Source organism: Oryx dammah, unplaced genomic scaffold (assembly GCF_014754425.2).
Source record: "Oryx dammah isolate SB20612 unplaced genomic scaffold, SCBI_Odam_1.1 HiC_scaffold_1, whole genome shotgun sequence".
In the NCBI taxonomy this organism is placed as follows: domain Eukaryota; kingdom Metazoa; phylum Chordata; class Mammalia; order Artiodactyla; family Bovidae; genus Oryx; species Oryx dammah.
The window spans coordinates 70,155,558-70,171,881 of record NW_024070185.1 but is presented as its reverse complement, the minus strand read 5'-3'; the positions used below and the strand labels follow the sequence as shown (position 1 = coordinate 70,171,881).

The 16,324-nt window shown below is 37.9% G+C and overlaps 1 protein-coding gene across 2 annotated transcripts in view; it reads right to left on the bottom strand.

The window, feature by feature from the left end:
• Positions 1-16,324, bottom strand: part of ADAM28 (ADAM metallopeptidase domain 28) — a 78,512-nt gene that overhangs the window by 35,782 nt on the left and 26,406 nt on the right. For both annotated transcript variants that reach the window (XM_040243050.1, XM_040243057.1), the window contains 4 exons: positions 11,905-12,074; positions 8,840-8,924; positions 4,448-4,578; positions 894-1,071 (listed from right to left, as the gene is read on the bottom strand). In XM_040243050.1, the coding sequence (XP_040098984.1) occupies positions 894-1,071; positions 4,448-4,578; positions 8,840-8,924; positions 11,905-12,074 (564 nt within the window). The remainder of the gene's footprint in view (positions 1-893; positions 1,072-4,447; positions 4,579-8,839; positions 8,925-11,904; positions 12,075-16,324) is intronic.

Sequence of the window (16,324 nt, the reverse complement as noted above, 5' to 3'; positions counted from 1 at the left end):
GGTTGAAGAGTTGGACACTGAGCCAGCTTGCACGGTTTTCAAGTTACTGAAAGGCTCACACCCTAAGGGCTTGGCCTGGTACTCACTTGAATGTTAATAAGATAGGGGCAAAGGTCTCATTCAGAGTCCTGGCTGCCCTGTCAAGAGGGTGGGACCAAGCCAGGCACTTTGAACGATAACAATTTCTGAGTCCCAAAGCAGTAAGAAATGATTGAATCCCAGGGCAGGGAGGCTCCAGGGTTGCTAAAACAAACACACCTAACACCTGAATCCAGATTTTGGCTCCTCCATTTATCAGCCCAATGATCCTAAGCAAGCTATTTCCACTCTCAGATCTCAATCATAGGGCTGGGTCTAAAGTAACTGCCCAGTAAGTCTTAGGCACATAAGAAACATGAGGTGTTTCTCCCAAAAAAGGAGGGTTGAGAATATGAAGCCCAAACTGCTGAGTGGAATTTATAAAACAGAAGATGGGGAAGGAATCTTGAGAAGGAAACAAAGATCTTAAGCAATTCAGCATTTTTTGTGAGAAAGGTTGACCTGACCACTGTCTACAAACACAAATCTACAGAATTACAGGAAACACAAGGTTCATTTGGGTTTCCCAGGTGGGACCAGTGGTAAAGGACAGGCTGCCAGTGCAGGAGATGTAAGAGACTCCTGTTCAATCCCTGGATGGGGAAGATCCTCTGGAGGAGGGCATGGCAATCCACTCCAGTATTCTTGTGTGGAGAGTCCCGTGGACAGAGACATATGGCAGGCTACAGTCCATGGGGTCCCAAAGAATCAGACATTACTGAAGTGACTTAGCATGCACACATATGTTCTTTTACAGTTCATCTCTTAAGCAATTGAAAAACAAACTAGATCATTTTAAAAAGAGCTGATGGTACCTCAGGGGTCCCACAATCACAGTCTTCTCCCATTTCTACCAACTGGTTCCCACAGATCGGGGTGGATATGATATCTGTAGGCAGTGGAACATTAAAGAGGCAATTGGATAATTTATCTTCAAAGAATTTTTCAAAGCTGGCCCGGCTGCAGGAACTGAAGGCTGTAGGTATATTTTTGCTGTAAAGGTAAGGAAAGAGAAAACAATACAATCACACTGAGTAGATAGGGAGAACTATCAGATGCTGAGTGTGATATACTCAAAACATAACCCAAAAGAGCGAATGGAATCCACTCAGAAGCTGCTAAAGCATGAGCTCATTTCTTTGTGCCTGAATTGGCTCACCTGGGCAAGTAGAAACACCTCCAGCTTAATGAGCAAGTATGGCCACATCTCAAAATAGAGCATCCAGGCTGCTGTTTAATAAACTGAAAATTCTTCTAATTTATCCTGATAATCTCATTCATTCAGCCTTAGGTCATTTTGGTTGAGAAACACTAAAGGCACTAAAATTATGTTTACTTATATGTTTAAGAATTCACTTTCCTTCAGAGGAAGTTAAATTGATAGCCTCTTTTCATTCCACAAATAAGGATGAGGTTTAAAAAGGCAATGGTGGAAAGATAGGAGGGAAGGAATGGGGGTTTGGGATTAACAGAGGCAAACTTTCATATATAGGATGGATAAACAACAAGGTCTTACTGTATGGCACAGGAAACTATATTCAATATTCTGTGACAAACCATAATGGAAAAGAATATGAAAAATAATATATAGATATATTCATGTGCATATATATACATATGTATATACATATATATATATGAGTCACTTTGCTGAAGAATACAGCATTGTAAATCAACTGTACTTAAATAAAAATTAAAAAAAAATTTTAATAAAAATGCAGTGATATCTGGAAGAGATAGCATAAGATATGTAACTGGCCTGCAAGTCATATTCTATTTTGTGGAAGAGCATGGGAGACTTAACTTTAGCCTATGTGAACTGAGAGAGGGAAATATAAGAGAAAATGAACACATCAAAGGAATTATGGGGTTTTTAAAGATAAAATTCCAGAGCAGTTTTGCCTCAGATGAGGCAAGAGTATGTAATCTCTTTTCAAAGACTTTCTCTTCATCTTCCTGTGAGAATATTCTTTTTTAAAAAAATTTCTGTTAGAGTATGGTTGATGCATAATGCTGTGTTAGTTTCAGGTATACAGATACAAAGTGAATCAGTTATATATATATGTAAGTCCATTCTTTTTAAGATTCTATTCCCATATACGCCATTACAAAGTACTGAGTAAAGTTCCCTGTGCTATACAGTAGGTCCTTACTAGATATCTATTTTATGTATAGTAGAGTGTATATGTCAATCTGAATCTCCCAATATATTCCCCACCTAAACCCCTGGTAACGTAAGTTTGTTTTCTACATCTGTAACTTTATTTCTGTTTTATAGATAAGTTCATTTATACCCTATTTTTAGATACCACGTATAAGTGACATCATATATTTGTCTTTGACTTCACTCAATATGACAATCTCTAGACCCTCTATGTTACTGTAAATGCCATTATTTCATTCTTTTTATGATTAATATTTCATATGAAGCACATCTTCTTTATCCATTCCTCTGTCAATGGACATTCAAGTTGCTTCCATATCCTTGCTATTGTAAATTATGCTGCAATAAACATTAGGGTGCATGTATCTTTCTGAATTATGTTTTTCTCAATATAGATACCCAAGAGAGGGATTGCTGGATGGTATGGTAGCTCTCATTTTATTGTTTTAAGGAACCTTCATACTGTTCTCCATAGTGACTGCACCAACTTATGTTCCCACCAACAGTGTAGGAGGGTTCCGTTTTCTCCACACTCTCTCCAGCATTTACTGTTTGTAGTTATTTTTTTTTAATAAATATATTCTTTTATATAATTATTTTACTTATTTACTTTTGGTTGTGTTGTGTCTTCGTTGCTGGACGCAGATTTTCTCTAGTTATGGCATGTGGGAGCTACTCTTTATTGCTGTGGCTTCTCTTGCTGTGGAGTGCAGTCTCTAGGGGCACAGGCTTCAGTAGTTGCGGCTTGCAGGCTCTAGAGGGGCTTAGTATTTGTGGCGCACTGGCTTACTTGCTCCATAGCATATGGGATCTTTCTGGACCAGTGACGGAACTGCTGTTGCCTGCATTGCAAAGCAGACTTCTAGCCACTGAACCACCAGGGAAGCCCTGTTTGCAGATTTTTTTTGACTTTCCCTGGTGGCTCAGACAGTAAAGTGTCTGTCTACAAGGCGGGAGACCTGGGTTCAATCCCTGGGTCAGGGAGAGTCCCTGGAGAAGGGAATGGCAACCCACTCCAGTACTCTTGCCTAGAAAATCCCATGGATGGAGGAGCCTTGTGCAGGCCACTGTCCATGGAGTCGCAAAGAGTTGGATATGAATGAGCGATTTCACTTTATTCTGAGCAGTGTGAGGTGATACCGCATTGTAGTTTTGATTTGCCTTTCTCTGATAATGAGTGAGTCGAGCACCTTCCCATGTGCTTTTTAGCTGTCTGTATGTCTTCTTTGGAAAAATATATATTTAGATCTTCTGTCTATTTTTTGATTGGATTGTCTGTTTTTTTTTTTTTTTTAATATTGAGCTACATGAGTGGTTTTTGGAAGGTTAATCCCTTGTCAGTTGTTTCATTTGCAAATATTTTTTTTTTTCTATTCTGAGGGTTGTCTTTTCATTTTATGGTTTCCTTTGCTGTGCAAAAGCTTCTAAGTTTAATTAGACCCATTTGTTTATTTTTGTTTTTATTTTCAATCCTCTAGGAGGTGGATAGAAAAAGATCCTGCTGTGTTATGTCAGGAGTGTTCTACCTACATTTTCCTCTAAGAGTTTTATAGTATTACACCTTACATATAGGTCTTTAGTCCAGTTTGAGTTTACTTTTGTGTATGGTGTTAGCAAGTGTTTTAATTTCTCTTCGTTAATTAGATTTTTCTTCTAAAACTTTTCCCTCATGAGCAATCAATCTGAATTCACTGAAACTGTGGTAAATGCTAATTATCTTCTGAACCCAGATCTTGTGCACCTAAGATGAGGATAGAGTGACATGTCACCCCAAGAGCAAAGAGACAATATGTTTAAACTATGTCTCAGTTAATGAAAAACATTACATAATATATATAGTACCGTGTGATGGTATGGGGCTTCCTTGATGGCTCAGATGGTAAAGAGTTTGCCTGCAATGCAGGAGACCTGGGTTCGATACCTGGCTCAGGAAGACCCTCTGGAGAAGGAAACGGCCATTCATTCCAGTATTTTTGCCTGGAGAATTCCAAGGACAGAGGAGCCTGGTGGGCTACAGTCCTTGGCATCACAAAGAGTGTGACGGTATAGGTAGACTGGTATAGACCCACATCCATGATCATGTCCTGATGCTGCTATTTAATAATTTGAAAGTTTGAACAGGTTGCTGAAGATGACAGAAAAGAATAGCACAGCCCAGAGTGAACCCAAAACAGGAATAAGTATCATCATCCCAGAAAGGCTTACCTTAATGATCCATCCATCACACATTCTATAGAAGGGCACTTGCAATTGTAGTTGTCATGAAACATTCCGAAGTTATGGCCCATTTCATGGGCCATGGTTCCTGCAACCTGAAGTGGGTTGTCACTGTGATCCTGAGGATAAGAATAGAGAGACAGATCCTCTGGTTTGCAAAATGAATTATCATTCAGGAAATAATTAAATATTTTTACTGTAGCCAAGTGGAGTAGAGAGTCTGATTTTAGCTTCAGCCTCCTCACCTTGTCAACGTGGTCTACTGGAGAAGGAAATGACAAACCGCTTGAATATTCTTGCCTTGAGAACCCCATGAACAGTATGAAAAGGCAAAAGATATGATGCCAGAAGATGAGCCCCCCCACCTCATCTTCTGTAGGTGTCCAATATGCTACTGGGGAAGAGCAGAGAAATAGCTCCAGAAAGAGTGAAGAGGCTGGGCCAAAGCGGAAATGCATTGTGCATTTGTGCAGATGCAGTTGTGCACGCATCTGGTGGTGAAAGTGAAGTCCAATGCTGTAAAGAACAAAATTGCATAGGAGGTCCATGAATCAAGATAAACTGGAAGTGGTCGAACAGGAGATGACAGAATGAACATCAACATTTTAGGAATCAGTGAGCTAAATTGGATGGGAATAGGCAAATTTAATTCAGATGATCATTATATCTACTACTGTGGATGAGAATCCTTTAGAAGAATGGAGTAGCCTTCACAGTCAACAAGAGTCCAAAATGCAGTACTTGAGTGCAGTCTCAAAAAATGACAGAATGATCTTGGTTCATTTCCAAGACAAACCATTCAACATCACAGTAATCCAAGTCTATGCCCCTAATGCCAAAGAAACTGATGTTGAATGGTTCTATGAAGACCTACAAGACCTTTTAGAACTAACACCAAAAAAAGATGTCTTTTTCATCATAGGGGATTGGAATACAAAAATAGGAAGTCAAGAGATACCTGGAGTAACAGGAAAATTTGGTCTTAAAGTACAAAATGAAGCAGTGTGTGTGTGTCTGTGTGTGTCTGTGTGTGTGAGTTGCTCAGTCATGTCTGACTCTGCAACCCCTTGGACTGTAGCCTGCCAGGCTCCTCTGTCCAAGGGATCCTCCAGGCAAGAGTATTGGAATGGATTGCCATTTCCTTCTCCAAAATGAAGCAGAGCAAAGGCTAATAGAGTTTGCCAAGAGAATGCACAGGTCATAGAATACCCTCTGCCAACAACACAAGAGATGACTCTACTCATCAGATAGTGGAATATGAGAATCAGATTGATTATATTATTTGCAGACAAAGATGGAGACGCTCTACACAGTCAACAAAAATGGGACCTGGAGCTGACTGTGACTCAGATCATGAGCTCCTTATTGCAAAATTCAGACTTACGTTGAAGAAAGTAGGGAAAACCACTAAGCCATTCAGATATGACCTTAATCAAATTCCTTATGATTATACAATGGACATGACAAATAGATTCAAGGGGTTAGATCTGATAGAGTGCCTGAAGAACTATGGACAGCGGTTCATAACATTGTACAGGAGGCAGTGATCAAAATCATCCCAAAGAAAAAGAAATGCAAGAAGCAAAATGGTTGCCTGAGGAGGCCTTACAAATAGCTGAAAAAAGAAGAGAAATGAAAGGCAAAGGAGAAAGGGAAAGATATACCCAAATGAATGTAGAATTCCAGAGAATAGTAAGGAGAGATAATAAAGCCTTCTTAAGTGAACAATGCAAGGAAATAGAGGAAAAACAGAGGGAAGCCTGGTGTGCTGCAGTCCTTGGGACTGCAAAAAGTCAGACTGAACTGAGTGACTGAACAATAGCAACAACAAAGGTAAAACAGATAAGCAGAGATGTATAATAAATCCCAGCAACCATTAAAAAGAAAAATCAATAAAAATCTAATAATGGAGGTAAATGAAATTATTTTTTGAATACTCAATTTTAAAAAAGCAGAAAAAATAGAAGAGATAGTATAGGAAACATCTAGCAAGATGACAGATCTTAGTTCAACAATATCAGTAATGTATTACATATAAATTACTTAAGCATACAATGTAAAATACATATTGTCAGACTAGATAAAAAAAAAAAAACCCAGGTGTACACTGTCTTGCATAAATCTTCTTTAAATGGAAAGAAGCCCATATGTTAAAAATTAAAGTACAGCCACTATGGAGAACAGTGTGGAGATTCCTTAAAAAATTGCAAATTGAACTGCCTTATGACCCAGCAATCCCACTGCTGGGCATACACACCGAGGAAACCAGAATTGAAAGAGACACGTGTACCCCAATGTTCATCGCAGCACTGTTTATAATAGCCAGGACATGGAAGCAACCTAGATGTCCATCAGCAGATGAATGGATAAGAAAGCTGTGGTACATATACACAATGGAGTATTACTCAGCCATTAAAAAGAATACATTTGAATCAGTTCTAATGAGATGGATGAAACTGGAGCTGATTATACAGAGTGAAGTAAGCCAGAAAGAAAAACACCAATACAGTATACTAACACATATATATGGAATTTAGAAAGATGGTAATGATGACCCTGTATGCAAGACAGCAAAAGAGACACAGATGTGAAGAGCGGACTTTTGGACTCTGAGGGAGAGGGAGAGGGTGGGATGATTTGGGAGAATGGCATTGAAACATGTATACTATCGTGTAAGAAACGAATCGCCAGTCTATGTTCGATGCAGGATACAGGATGCTTGGGGCTGGTGCATGGGGATGACCCAGAGAGATGGTATGGGGTGGGAGGGGGGTTCATGTTTGGGAATTCATGTACACCCGTAGTGGATTCATGTCAATGTATGGCAAAACCAATACAGTATTGTAAAGTAAAATAAAGTAAAAAGAAAAAAAATAATAAATAATAATAAAAATAAAAATTAAAGGAAGGAAAACGTTGTATCAAGTAAACCGTCCACAAAGTATTATACTCATATTGGATAAAGTAGACTTTACAACAGGAATAATTCAGGAAAAAGAGGAACATTATATGATAAATGGATCAAATCTAAATTGACCTGAATATCCAAATAATACTTGAGTCCAAAAAGAAATCAAAATGAAGATTAGAAAAAATATTAACTTAATAAAAATGAAAACAAACATATCCAAATATCTCAGATGCAGCTAAAACAGTGCATAGTAAGAAATTAATAGCATTAAATGATCGTATTTGAAAAGAAAAGTCTCAAGTTCATGATTTAAAATTCTTCCTTACTTAACTAAAAAAGAACAAATTAAATACAGAGAAAGCAAGAAAAGAATCAATAGTCAAGACAAGAATGGAAATCAATGAAGTAGAAACCAGGAAAACCATAGGAGCATTAGTAAAGCTAAAACTGTTTCTCTGAGATCAATAAAATTGATATACCCTAGCCAAACTGATCATGGGGAAACCCTCCCCCACTCCACACACACACAAATTACTCATATCATGAATGACAGAGGGGAAATCACTATATATTCTACATATATTAAAAAGATAGTAAGGAAATATCATCAACAAATTTATGCCAACTTAAATTAAATGGACAACTTTCCTTGAAACACAAACTACCATGGCTTACTTAAGAAGAGATAAATAACCTGAATAGCTCTGTATCAATTGAAGAATTGATTGCATGCTTAAAAACCTTGCAAAAAAAAAATATTGGGCCTGTATGGTTTTACTGGTGACTTGTACTGAACATTTTACTATGTTATACTACTGATTTGGGGCTTCCCTGGTGGCTTAGTGGTAAAGAATCTGCCTGCCAATGCAGGAGACGTAAGAGATGTAGGTTTGATCCCTGGGTTGGGAACATTTCCTGGAGGAGGAAATGGCAACCCTTTCCATTATTCTTGCCTGGGAAATCCCATGGACAAAGAAGCCTGGTAGGCTATAGTCTATGGTGTGGCAAAACAGTCAGACACGACTTAGCAACTAAACAACAACAATATTGATTTGACTCAAATAGTCCAGAAAAAAAAAAAAAACTGATTTTATTCAAATATTCAAGAAAATTGAAAATTGCGCCTCACTGTATATGGTCAAGTTTATACTGATATTTGCCCTGAGAGTAAAACCTGAAAAAATACATACTATAGGAAAAGACAACTACAGACTAATATCCCAAATATAGATGCAAATATCCTCATGACATGTTAACACGTTGAATTTAGCAATGTATACAAGATATAATACATTATGACCATGCCAGGTTTATGGTGAATGTGCAAGACTGAGTCAATATTTGAAATTTAATGTCATTTCCCACATCAACAGATTAAAGGAGAAAAACAATATTTTCTCCATAGATTCAGCACAACAGCCCTTGACAGACTTGAACTGTAGAACCAGCAATTTTATCTTTAAACAAACCTTAATGACGCCAGCAGAAAAATCAGGAGAGCACATTGTAGACATGTAAGCAAGGCCCACAGTTGTTCCAGAAAATGCTACTGTCCTGTGAAAAAGAAATAAATTGATACAACTTATGATTCTAATTGGGCTTCCCAGGTGGGGCTAGTGGTAAATAATTTGACTGCCAGTACAGGACACACAAGAGACTCAGATTCCTGGGTGGGAAAGATCCCCTGGAGGAGGAAATGGCAACCAGCTCCTGTATTCTTGCCTGGAGAATCCCATGAAATGGGCTACGGTGCACGGGGTTGCAAAAAGCCGGACACAACTGAAACAACTTAGCAGGCACTCATGATTCTAATAATAGACATTTTTTTCTGTAGACAGTTGCTCTAGAATGCTGATTAGCAGAGAAACTCACAACACTTTTTTTATATGATGGCTGTCATACCATCTAAATCCAGGCATCTGGATGTAATCACTGTTAATATTTTTGCTTTATAAATATAAATTAGATTATATATGTATATAAATATATATATTAAAGTGAAAATCTTTCATTTTAATTTATATTTTCCTCATATATTTTCTTATATGTTTACTTTGATTTTCTTTTAGCACTGCTATAGCTGTAGCTGGATTTGGAATTTGGGCCCATTCTGAAAGCTTTTGTATCATTGAAATATGTAATTGAAATGAAATTTCGTTATGCAATTGAAATATCTGTCCTGTTTAAGAGATATTTTAACTACTTGCATTTGTTCACATAGATAATATATTTGGTCTTTGGTCATTTTAATTTTTTTTTTAATTTATTCCATTTTGTTTTCCTTTCAGTTTGTAATTATACCATGTGCTTTTTTGGCTATTGCTATTGTGCTATCTGTTCAAGATAGTCACTCTGGTCTGTCTCTAGAAATTTGCAAAGTATGCATTATTTTTCAAATTCCCTTAGTAGATGCATTTACATAAAAAGTTGAACCTATATTTTCCCACTTATCAACATCAAGCATGGAGAGTGTACATTTTGCCATACAAAAATGAGGAAATTAGAGAAATTCCTTCCACTTTCCATTCCTTATGGAGTTATCTGTTATTTTGAAATGATACTTTGTGTCATACATGATACTTTAAAGATTTATGGCATTTGTATTCTCTTTTAAAATTATATTAGAAAATTTTTATATTCAAGTCTACATTCTTGTGGATTTAGTGCTTGCTCCTAGCTCATTTATAAAAAATAAAATTCTCCTCCATTATGGAGTTCACTATTTTGCTTTCTCTTTCCAGTGGAGAGAGTTCATTTGGAATCTTAAGAGTCCATATTAGGTTCCTACCTGATGATGCACAGGTATAGGTGTATTTTGTTAATTTGTCAGAGAAATGGTAAGACTCAATTTACACATGATAGCACAGTTATTTCCTCTACCGTTATCTTTTTAGTCCTTGTATCCTGTTTATTCTGGTCTGTTCAGGAAATCTACTCTTGATATTGGATTACCATGCCTTATCTGTACAATCTGTCATCCTGGCCATGATTTATATCTCTCTACCTTAATTATTTCACTACACTAGAATCTACTACAATTTGAGCTTTATCCTGGAGCCAGTGTTCAGTTCAGTTCAGTTCAATCGCTCAGTCGCATCTGACTGTTTGCAACCCCATGAATCGCAGCACGCCAGGCCTCCCTGTCCATCACCAACTCCCCGAGTTTACTCAAACTCATGTCCATCGAGTCAGTGATGCCATCCTCTGTCATCCCCTTCTCCTCCTGCCCCCAATCCCTCCCAGCATGAGAGTCTTTCCCAATGAGTCAATTCTTTGCATGAGGTGGCCAAAGTACTGGAGTTTCAGCTTTAGCGTCAGTCCTTCCAATGAACACTCAGGACTGATCTCCTTTAGGATGGACTGGTTGGAAAGAGTCTTCTCCAACACCACAGTTCAAAAGCATCAATTCTTTGGTGCTCAGTTTTCTTCACAGTCCAACTCTCACATCCATACATGACCACTGGAAAAACCATAGCCTTGACTAGACAGACCTTTGTTGGCAAAGTAGTCTCTGCTTTTGAATATGCTGTCTAGGTTGGTCATAACTTTCCTTCCAAGGAGTAAGTGACTTTTAATTTCATGGCTGCAATCACCATCTGCAGTGATTTTGGAGCCCCCAAAATTAAAGTCTGCCACTGTTTCCACTGTTTCCTCATCTATTTCCCATGAAGTGATGGGACCAGATTCCATGATCTTAGTTTTCTGAACGCTGAGGTTTAAGCCAACTTTTTCACTCTCCTCTTTCACTTTCATCAAGAGGCTTTTTAGTTCCTCTTCACTATCTGCCATAAGGGTGGTGTCATCTGCATATCTGAGGTTACTAGCCAGTCTAGTAAAAGTTTAATTCCCATATTGTTATGCTTGTAGCTCACTCATTAAATTTTGATACTTCTGTTGTGTTAGTAGTTCCAAAAAATGAGGTATGTCTTGTGCTGAGTCTTTGAGTCTGGAATTCATCTTTCCAAACTAAGAAACTGTGGTGGCTCTCCTTCAAAGATAACCCCAATGAACCAGCTTTGCAGTATTCATATCCTGTGTAGCTGCTGCTATTGTTATTCAGTCGCTAAGTAGTATCCAACTCTTTGCGACCCTATGGACTATAGCCCACCAGGCTCTTCAATCCTTGGGATTTTCCAGGCAAGAATACTGGAGTTGGTTGCCATTTCCTCCTCCAGGGGATCTTCCCAACCCAAGGATTAAAACTGTGTCTCCTGCATTGGCAAGCAGGTTATTTACTGCTGAGACATCAGGGAAGCTCCCATTATCTAAACCCTGTCTTTCTGTTCTGTTACAGACCAAATAACAATAAAAAAAAGCTTCTGATGAATCATTGCTCCCATATAACTTCTCTCTCTTAAAAAAAAAAAGAAAAGAAGACCACATGAGACGTAAGATCCAAAAGAATATTTTTTAAACTTTTAGCACCCTATGTGTAAATCTGTAATGTTTCGAGATACCATTTGCTTTGCCAAGACTTTCAAAGCTGTCCATGCCAAATACCACAGAACATAAAAAGGGGAAAATCTATACATACGTGAGTAGCTGAGCAACATCATGGTGCTTTCTCTTCAGGAGGACAGCTGTCCTCCATTTAGAAAAATTTTCTAAAGTGAGGCTTGCATTGGAAGATATATCTATCTTGTCCTTGTCATTCCAGATCTCCATCCCAATTAAGGCCACGTAAGTATTGAGCTTTTTATAAAGCTGTTAAAAAAGAAAAAAAATGGCAAAGCAACTATTCATAATGGTGATATTATCTTTTAATATTTTCTATGCACTCCAGATTTTCAAACTTATTTCCAACTACACTGCAAAAACCTTATTTCCAAACATACTTGGGTAATGGAAGTTACCATCTCTTTTGGCAGACGCTAGCATCCCCATTTGTAGGCAAGACAGACACTCTTAGTTCAAGTCTATAAACTCCTGTTTTTGGTGACAAAGGGTCTATTGAAACAAACTTTTCCTGCTTGCAACCTCAAGAAATATTAAAATATTCTGCTAGTAGTTCATGACTATGACTTCACTATAAATGTATTTCCTCAATTGCAATGTAACATTCTCAGAGTCATAATTTTTCAGAATTAACAAGCTTGGCTATATTTAAAATGGATAACCAACAAGGACCTACTGTATAGCACAGAGAGCTCTGTTCAGTGTTATGTAGCAGCTTGAATGGGAGAGGAGTTTGGAGGAGAATGGATACATAAATATGTATGGCTGAGTCCCTTCACTGTTCACCTGAAACTATCACAATATTGTTCATTAGCTATACTTCAATACAAAATAAAATGTTAAAAAAAATCTTGCTATGGAAAATAAATAAATTTTTAAAACGAATTAGCAAGCTTGACTCAGTGCTGATTTGAACATCAGAAAAGGAAAAAGCTACATGGAAAAGTCCTGCATATAAATGAGTTACAATAAAGTAAGGGACCTCTGTTATCGGACGGATTGAACCAAAGAATCTACAGCACATATAGGATACCTTTAGAAATAACCAGTTAAGTTTATGAGACAATACATTTACTTTACAGATAAAAACTTATATTGCTACTATAGTTTGTAAAACTGCACTGGGTTGGTCAAAGAGTACACACTTTCAGTTATAAGACAAGTAAGTTCTGGGGGTCTAACGTACAATATGGGGATTACAGTTAATGATATTGTACTATATGCTTCAAAATTGCGGAAAGGGTAGATCTCTAAATGTTCTCATCATTAAAAAAAAAAAACAAAAAGCTGATGGAATCATGCGGCATGATGGAGGTGTTAGCCTACCTATCAGGTTAGCCAAACTAATCATTTTGCAATATATAAGTATACCAAATCAGCATATTGAATACCTTAAATCTGTTCAATATAATATGTCAAATATATCTCAATGAAGCTGGGGAAAACCGCAGTTAAGACTTTCTCTTGGGGAAACTCTGTGCTAAGAAATTTGAGAAGACATTTTTTAAAAAAGAAAACAAGAAAAGTGTTGAGGTATGCAGTTATCATCAAAAGGGAAGTAAAAATCTAACCAGATTAAAATATTGCTTTGCTTGTTTTCCAACTTTCTTATTTCTCTCTTCCTTTTTTTCACCCACCTGACAAAACTTCAGCCCTGGTTAAAATAAACTGCCCTTTCTGTTTCTCCTCCATCAAGCTCTGATTTCAGATAGGGGAAAGCAAATGATGCTGACTGCTTTCACTCAGAAGACATGACCACTAACCTCAAGTGGTCTGAACCACCCTCCAGCAAACCTGCTGTATTTCCAAAGTCCATTCACTCTCACAGCCTTCTGCACATGCATCTCTTTCTTAAACATTCTGGCACTTTCTTTCAAGTCCTCACTTTGAGCAGATTCATTGAAGAGTACAGATGCAACCAGAAGAGAATTTCCACAAGCTCCACCCATCCACCCACACTGGTCTACACCTGTTCAAACAACCTGTACTTCCCCTTCTTCACTATATGAATGACAGGTCTGTGAGCCCAAGGCCAACTTCCCACCAGACCTGCCATATCACCCCATATCAGCGATTCCTCTAGCAATTTTTCCATCTTTTTTGCATTGCTGGTGTTTATTTTATTTTATTTTATTTTTTAATTTTATTTTTACTTTATTTTACTTTACAATACTGTATTGGTTTTGCCATACATTGACATGAATCCACCACAGGTGTATACAAGCTCCCAATCCTGAATCCCCCTGCCACCTCCCACCCCATATCATCTCTCTGGATCATCCCCATGCACCAGCCCCAAGCATCCTGTATCCTGTATCGAACATAGACTGGCACTTCGTTTCTTACATGATAGTATACATGTTTCAATGCCATTCTCCTAAATCATCCCACCCTCTCCCTCTCCCTCAGAGTCCAAAAGTCCGTTCTATACATCTGTGTCTCTTTTGCTGTCTCACATACAGGGTCATCATTACCATCTTTCTAAATTCCATATATATGTGTCAGTATACTGTATTGGTGTTTTACTTTCTGGCTTACTTCACTCTGTATAATCAGCTCGAGTTTCATCCATCTCATTAGAACTGATTCTAATGTATTCTTTTTAATGGCTGAGTAATACTCCATTGTGTATATGTACCACAGCTTTCTTATCCACTCATCTGCTGATGGACCTCTAGGTTGTTTCCACGTCCTGGCTATTATAAACAGTGCTGCTAACAAACACATGAAAAGGTGCTCAACATCACTCATTATCAGAGAAATGCAAATCAAGACCACAATGAGGTACCATTTCAACCAGTCAGAATGGCTGTGATCCAAAAGTCTACAAGCAATAAATGCTGGAGAGGGTGTGGAGAAAAGGGAATCCTCTTACACTGTTGGTGGGAATGCAAACTAGTACAGCCACTATGGAAAACAGTGTGGAGATTCCTTAAAAAAATTGCAAATAGAGCTGCCTTATGACCCAGCAATCCCACTGCTGGGCATACACACCAAGGAAACCAGAATTGAAAGAGACACATGTACCCCAATGTTCTTTGCAGGACTGTTTATAATAGCCAGGGCATTGTCAGTGTTTAGCCTTCAGCGCAATGATTCTCATCAGAATCAAGAGGACGCCTCATTGTGGTGAGGGGAATTTCTCTTTGTGATTTTTCCTCCTTTGAATTATGCCCCATTTCTCTGCTCCCATTTATAGCAAAAACTTCCAGAAAAAAAAAAATCTGTATTTGCTGTTTCTAAGTTCACTTCTCTCATTGTTTCTGGACTCCCTAAAATCATGATTTTTACAGTGTGTTGCTTCATCCAGGAGAACAATAATTTCTTTGTTAAATCCAATGGCCCGTCCCTGGTCCTCAGGAGCATCTCACATCATTGATTATGTCTTTCCTTGATAGTTATTTGTTTCAGGTAGCTTCTACAACCACAACTTTTCCTTTTCTTTTCTTTACTGTCTGTTCTTTGGTCTCACTTCCTCCCCTCTTGCTCCTCCTCAAAGAAGTATTTCAAGGATATATTTTTGTGTCCTTTTCCTGCTTACCTACACCCATTTCCCTGGTGATTTTACAAATATTTTCTGTAAAGGTCCAGATAGAAAATATTTTAGGCTTTGAGGCCACACGGTCTTGGCTGCGATTACTCACTACCTTTGGTATTGCAGCAGGAAAGCAACCATAGACAATGTAAATAAATGTGCATGGCTATGATTGAATAAAACTTTATTTTATAAAGAGGCAGCAGGCCACAGTTGGTCCACATGCCACAGTTTGCTGACCCATCTTATGCCACCTATGTGTGCTATACATATAGCTAATTCACACTATTGTAGAAACTAACACAGCATTGTAAAGCAATTAGAATCCAATTTAAAAATAAATAAAAAATGACCAAGTTTAAAAAAGATTTATAGATTTATATCTTCACCCAGACCTTGCCCTTAACTCCAATCTTGTGTCTTCAGGATTTCTACCTAGAAGTCTTTGTGCAAAAAGATACCTCAAAGTTGATGTGTCCAAAATGGAAATCCTAATCTCTTCTCTGAAAGGTTCCCATTGTCCCCCCACCATTGCTTCACATTCTTGAAGTTGCTCAGGTCAAAACACTTGATGTCACCTGACTTCTCTCTTTTTTTATGCTTCTTATATCCCATCCACCTTCTAAACTCAAGTCGCTCTATCCAGAGATCAGACCTACTCAATAGGTCAACCATCACTGGTTTCTCTCAAGCCACCACCATCTCTTAGCCTGAATTATGACACAGTTCCCATACCTGGCCTTGTTTCTGCTCTTGCACTCCTTCAGTTTATCGTCAACAGAACAGCCAAAGTTATCTTTTTAAGAACACAGATCTAAACATGTCACATCTCAGTTCAGGCTTTCTAGTGTCTTCCTCACTCATTAAGAAAACAAAGTCCTAAATACCATCTGTGATCACTTATCTGTGGAATCTAAAATATAACATAAATGAACATACTCATGAAATAGAAACAGACTCTCAG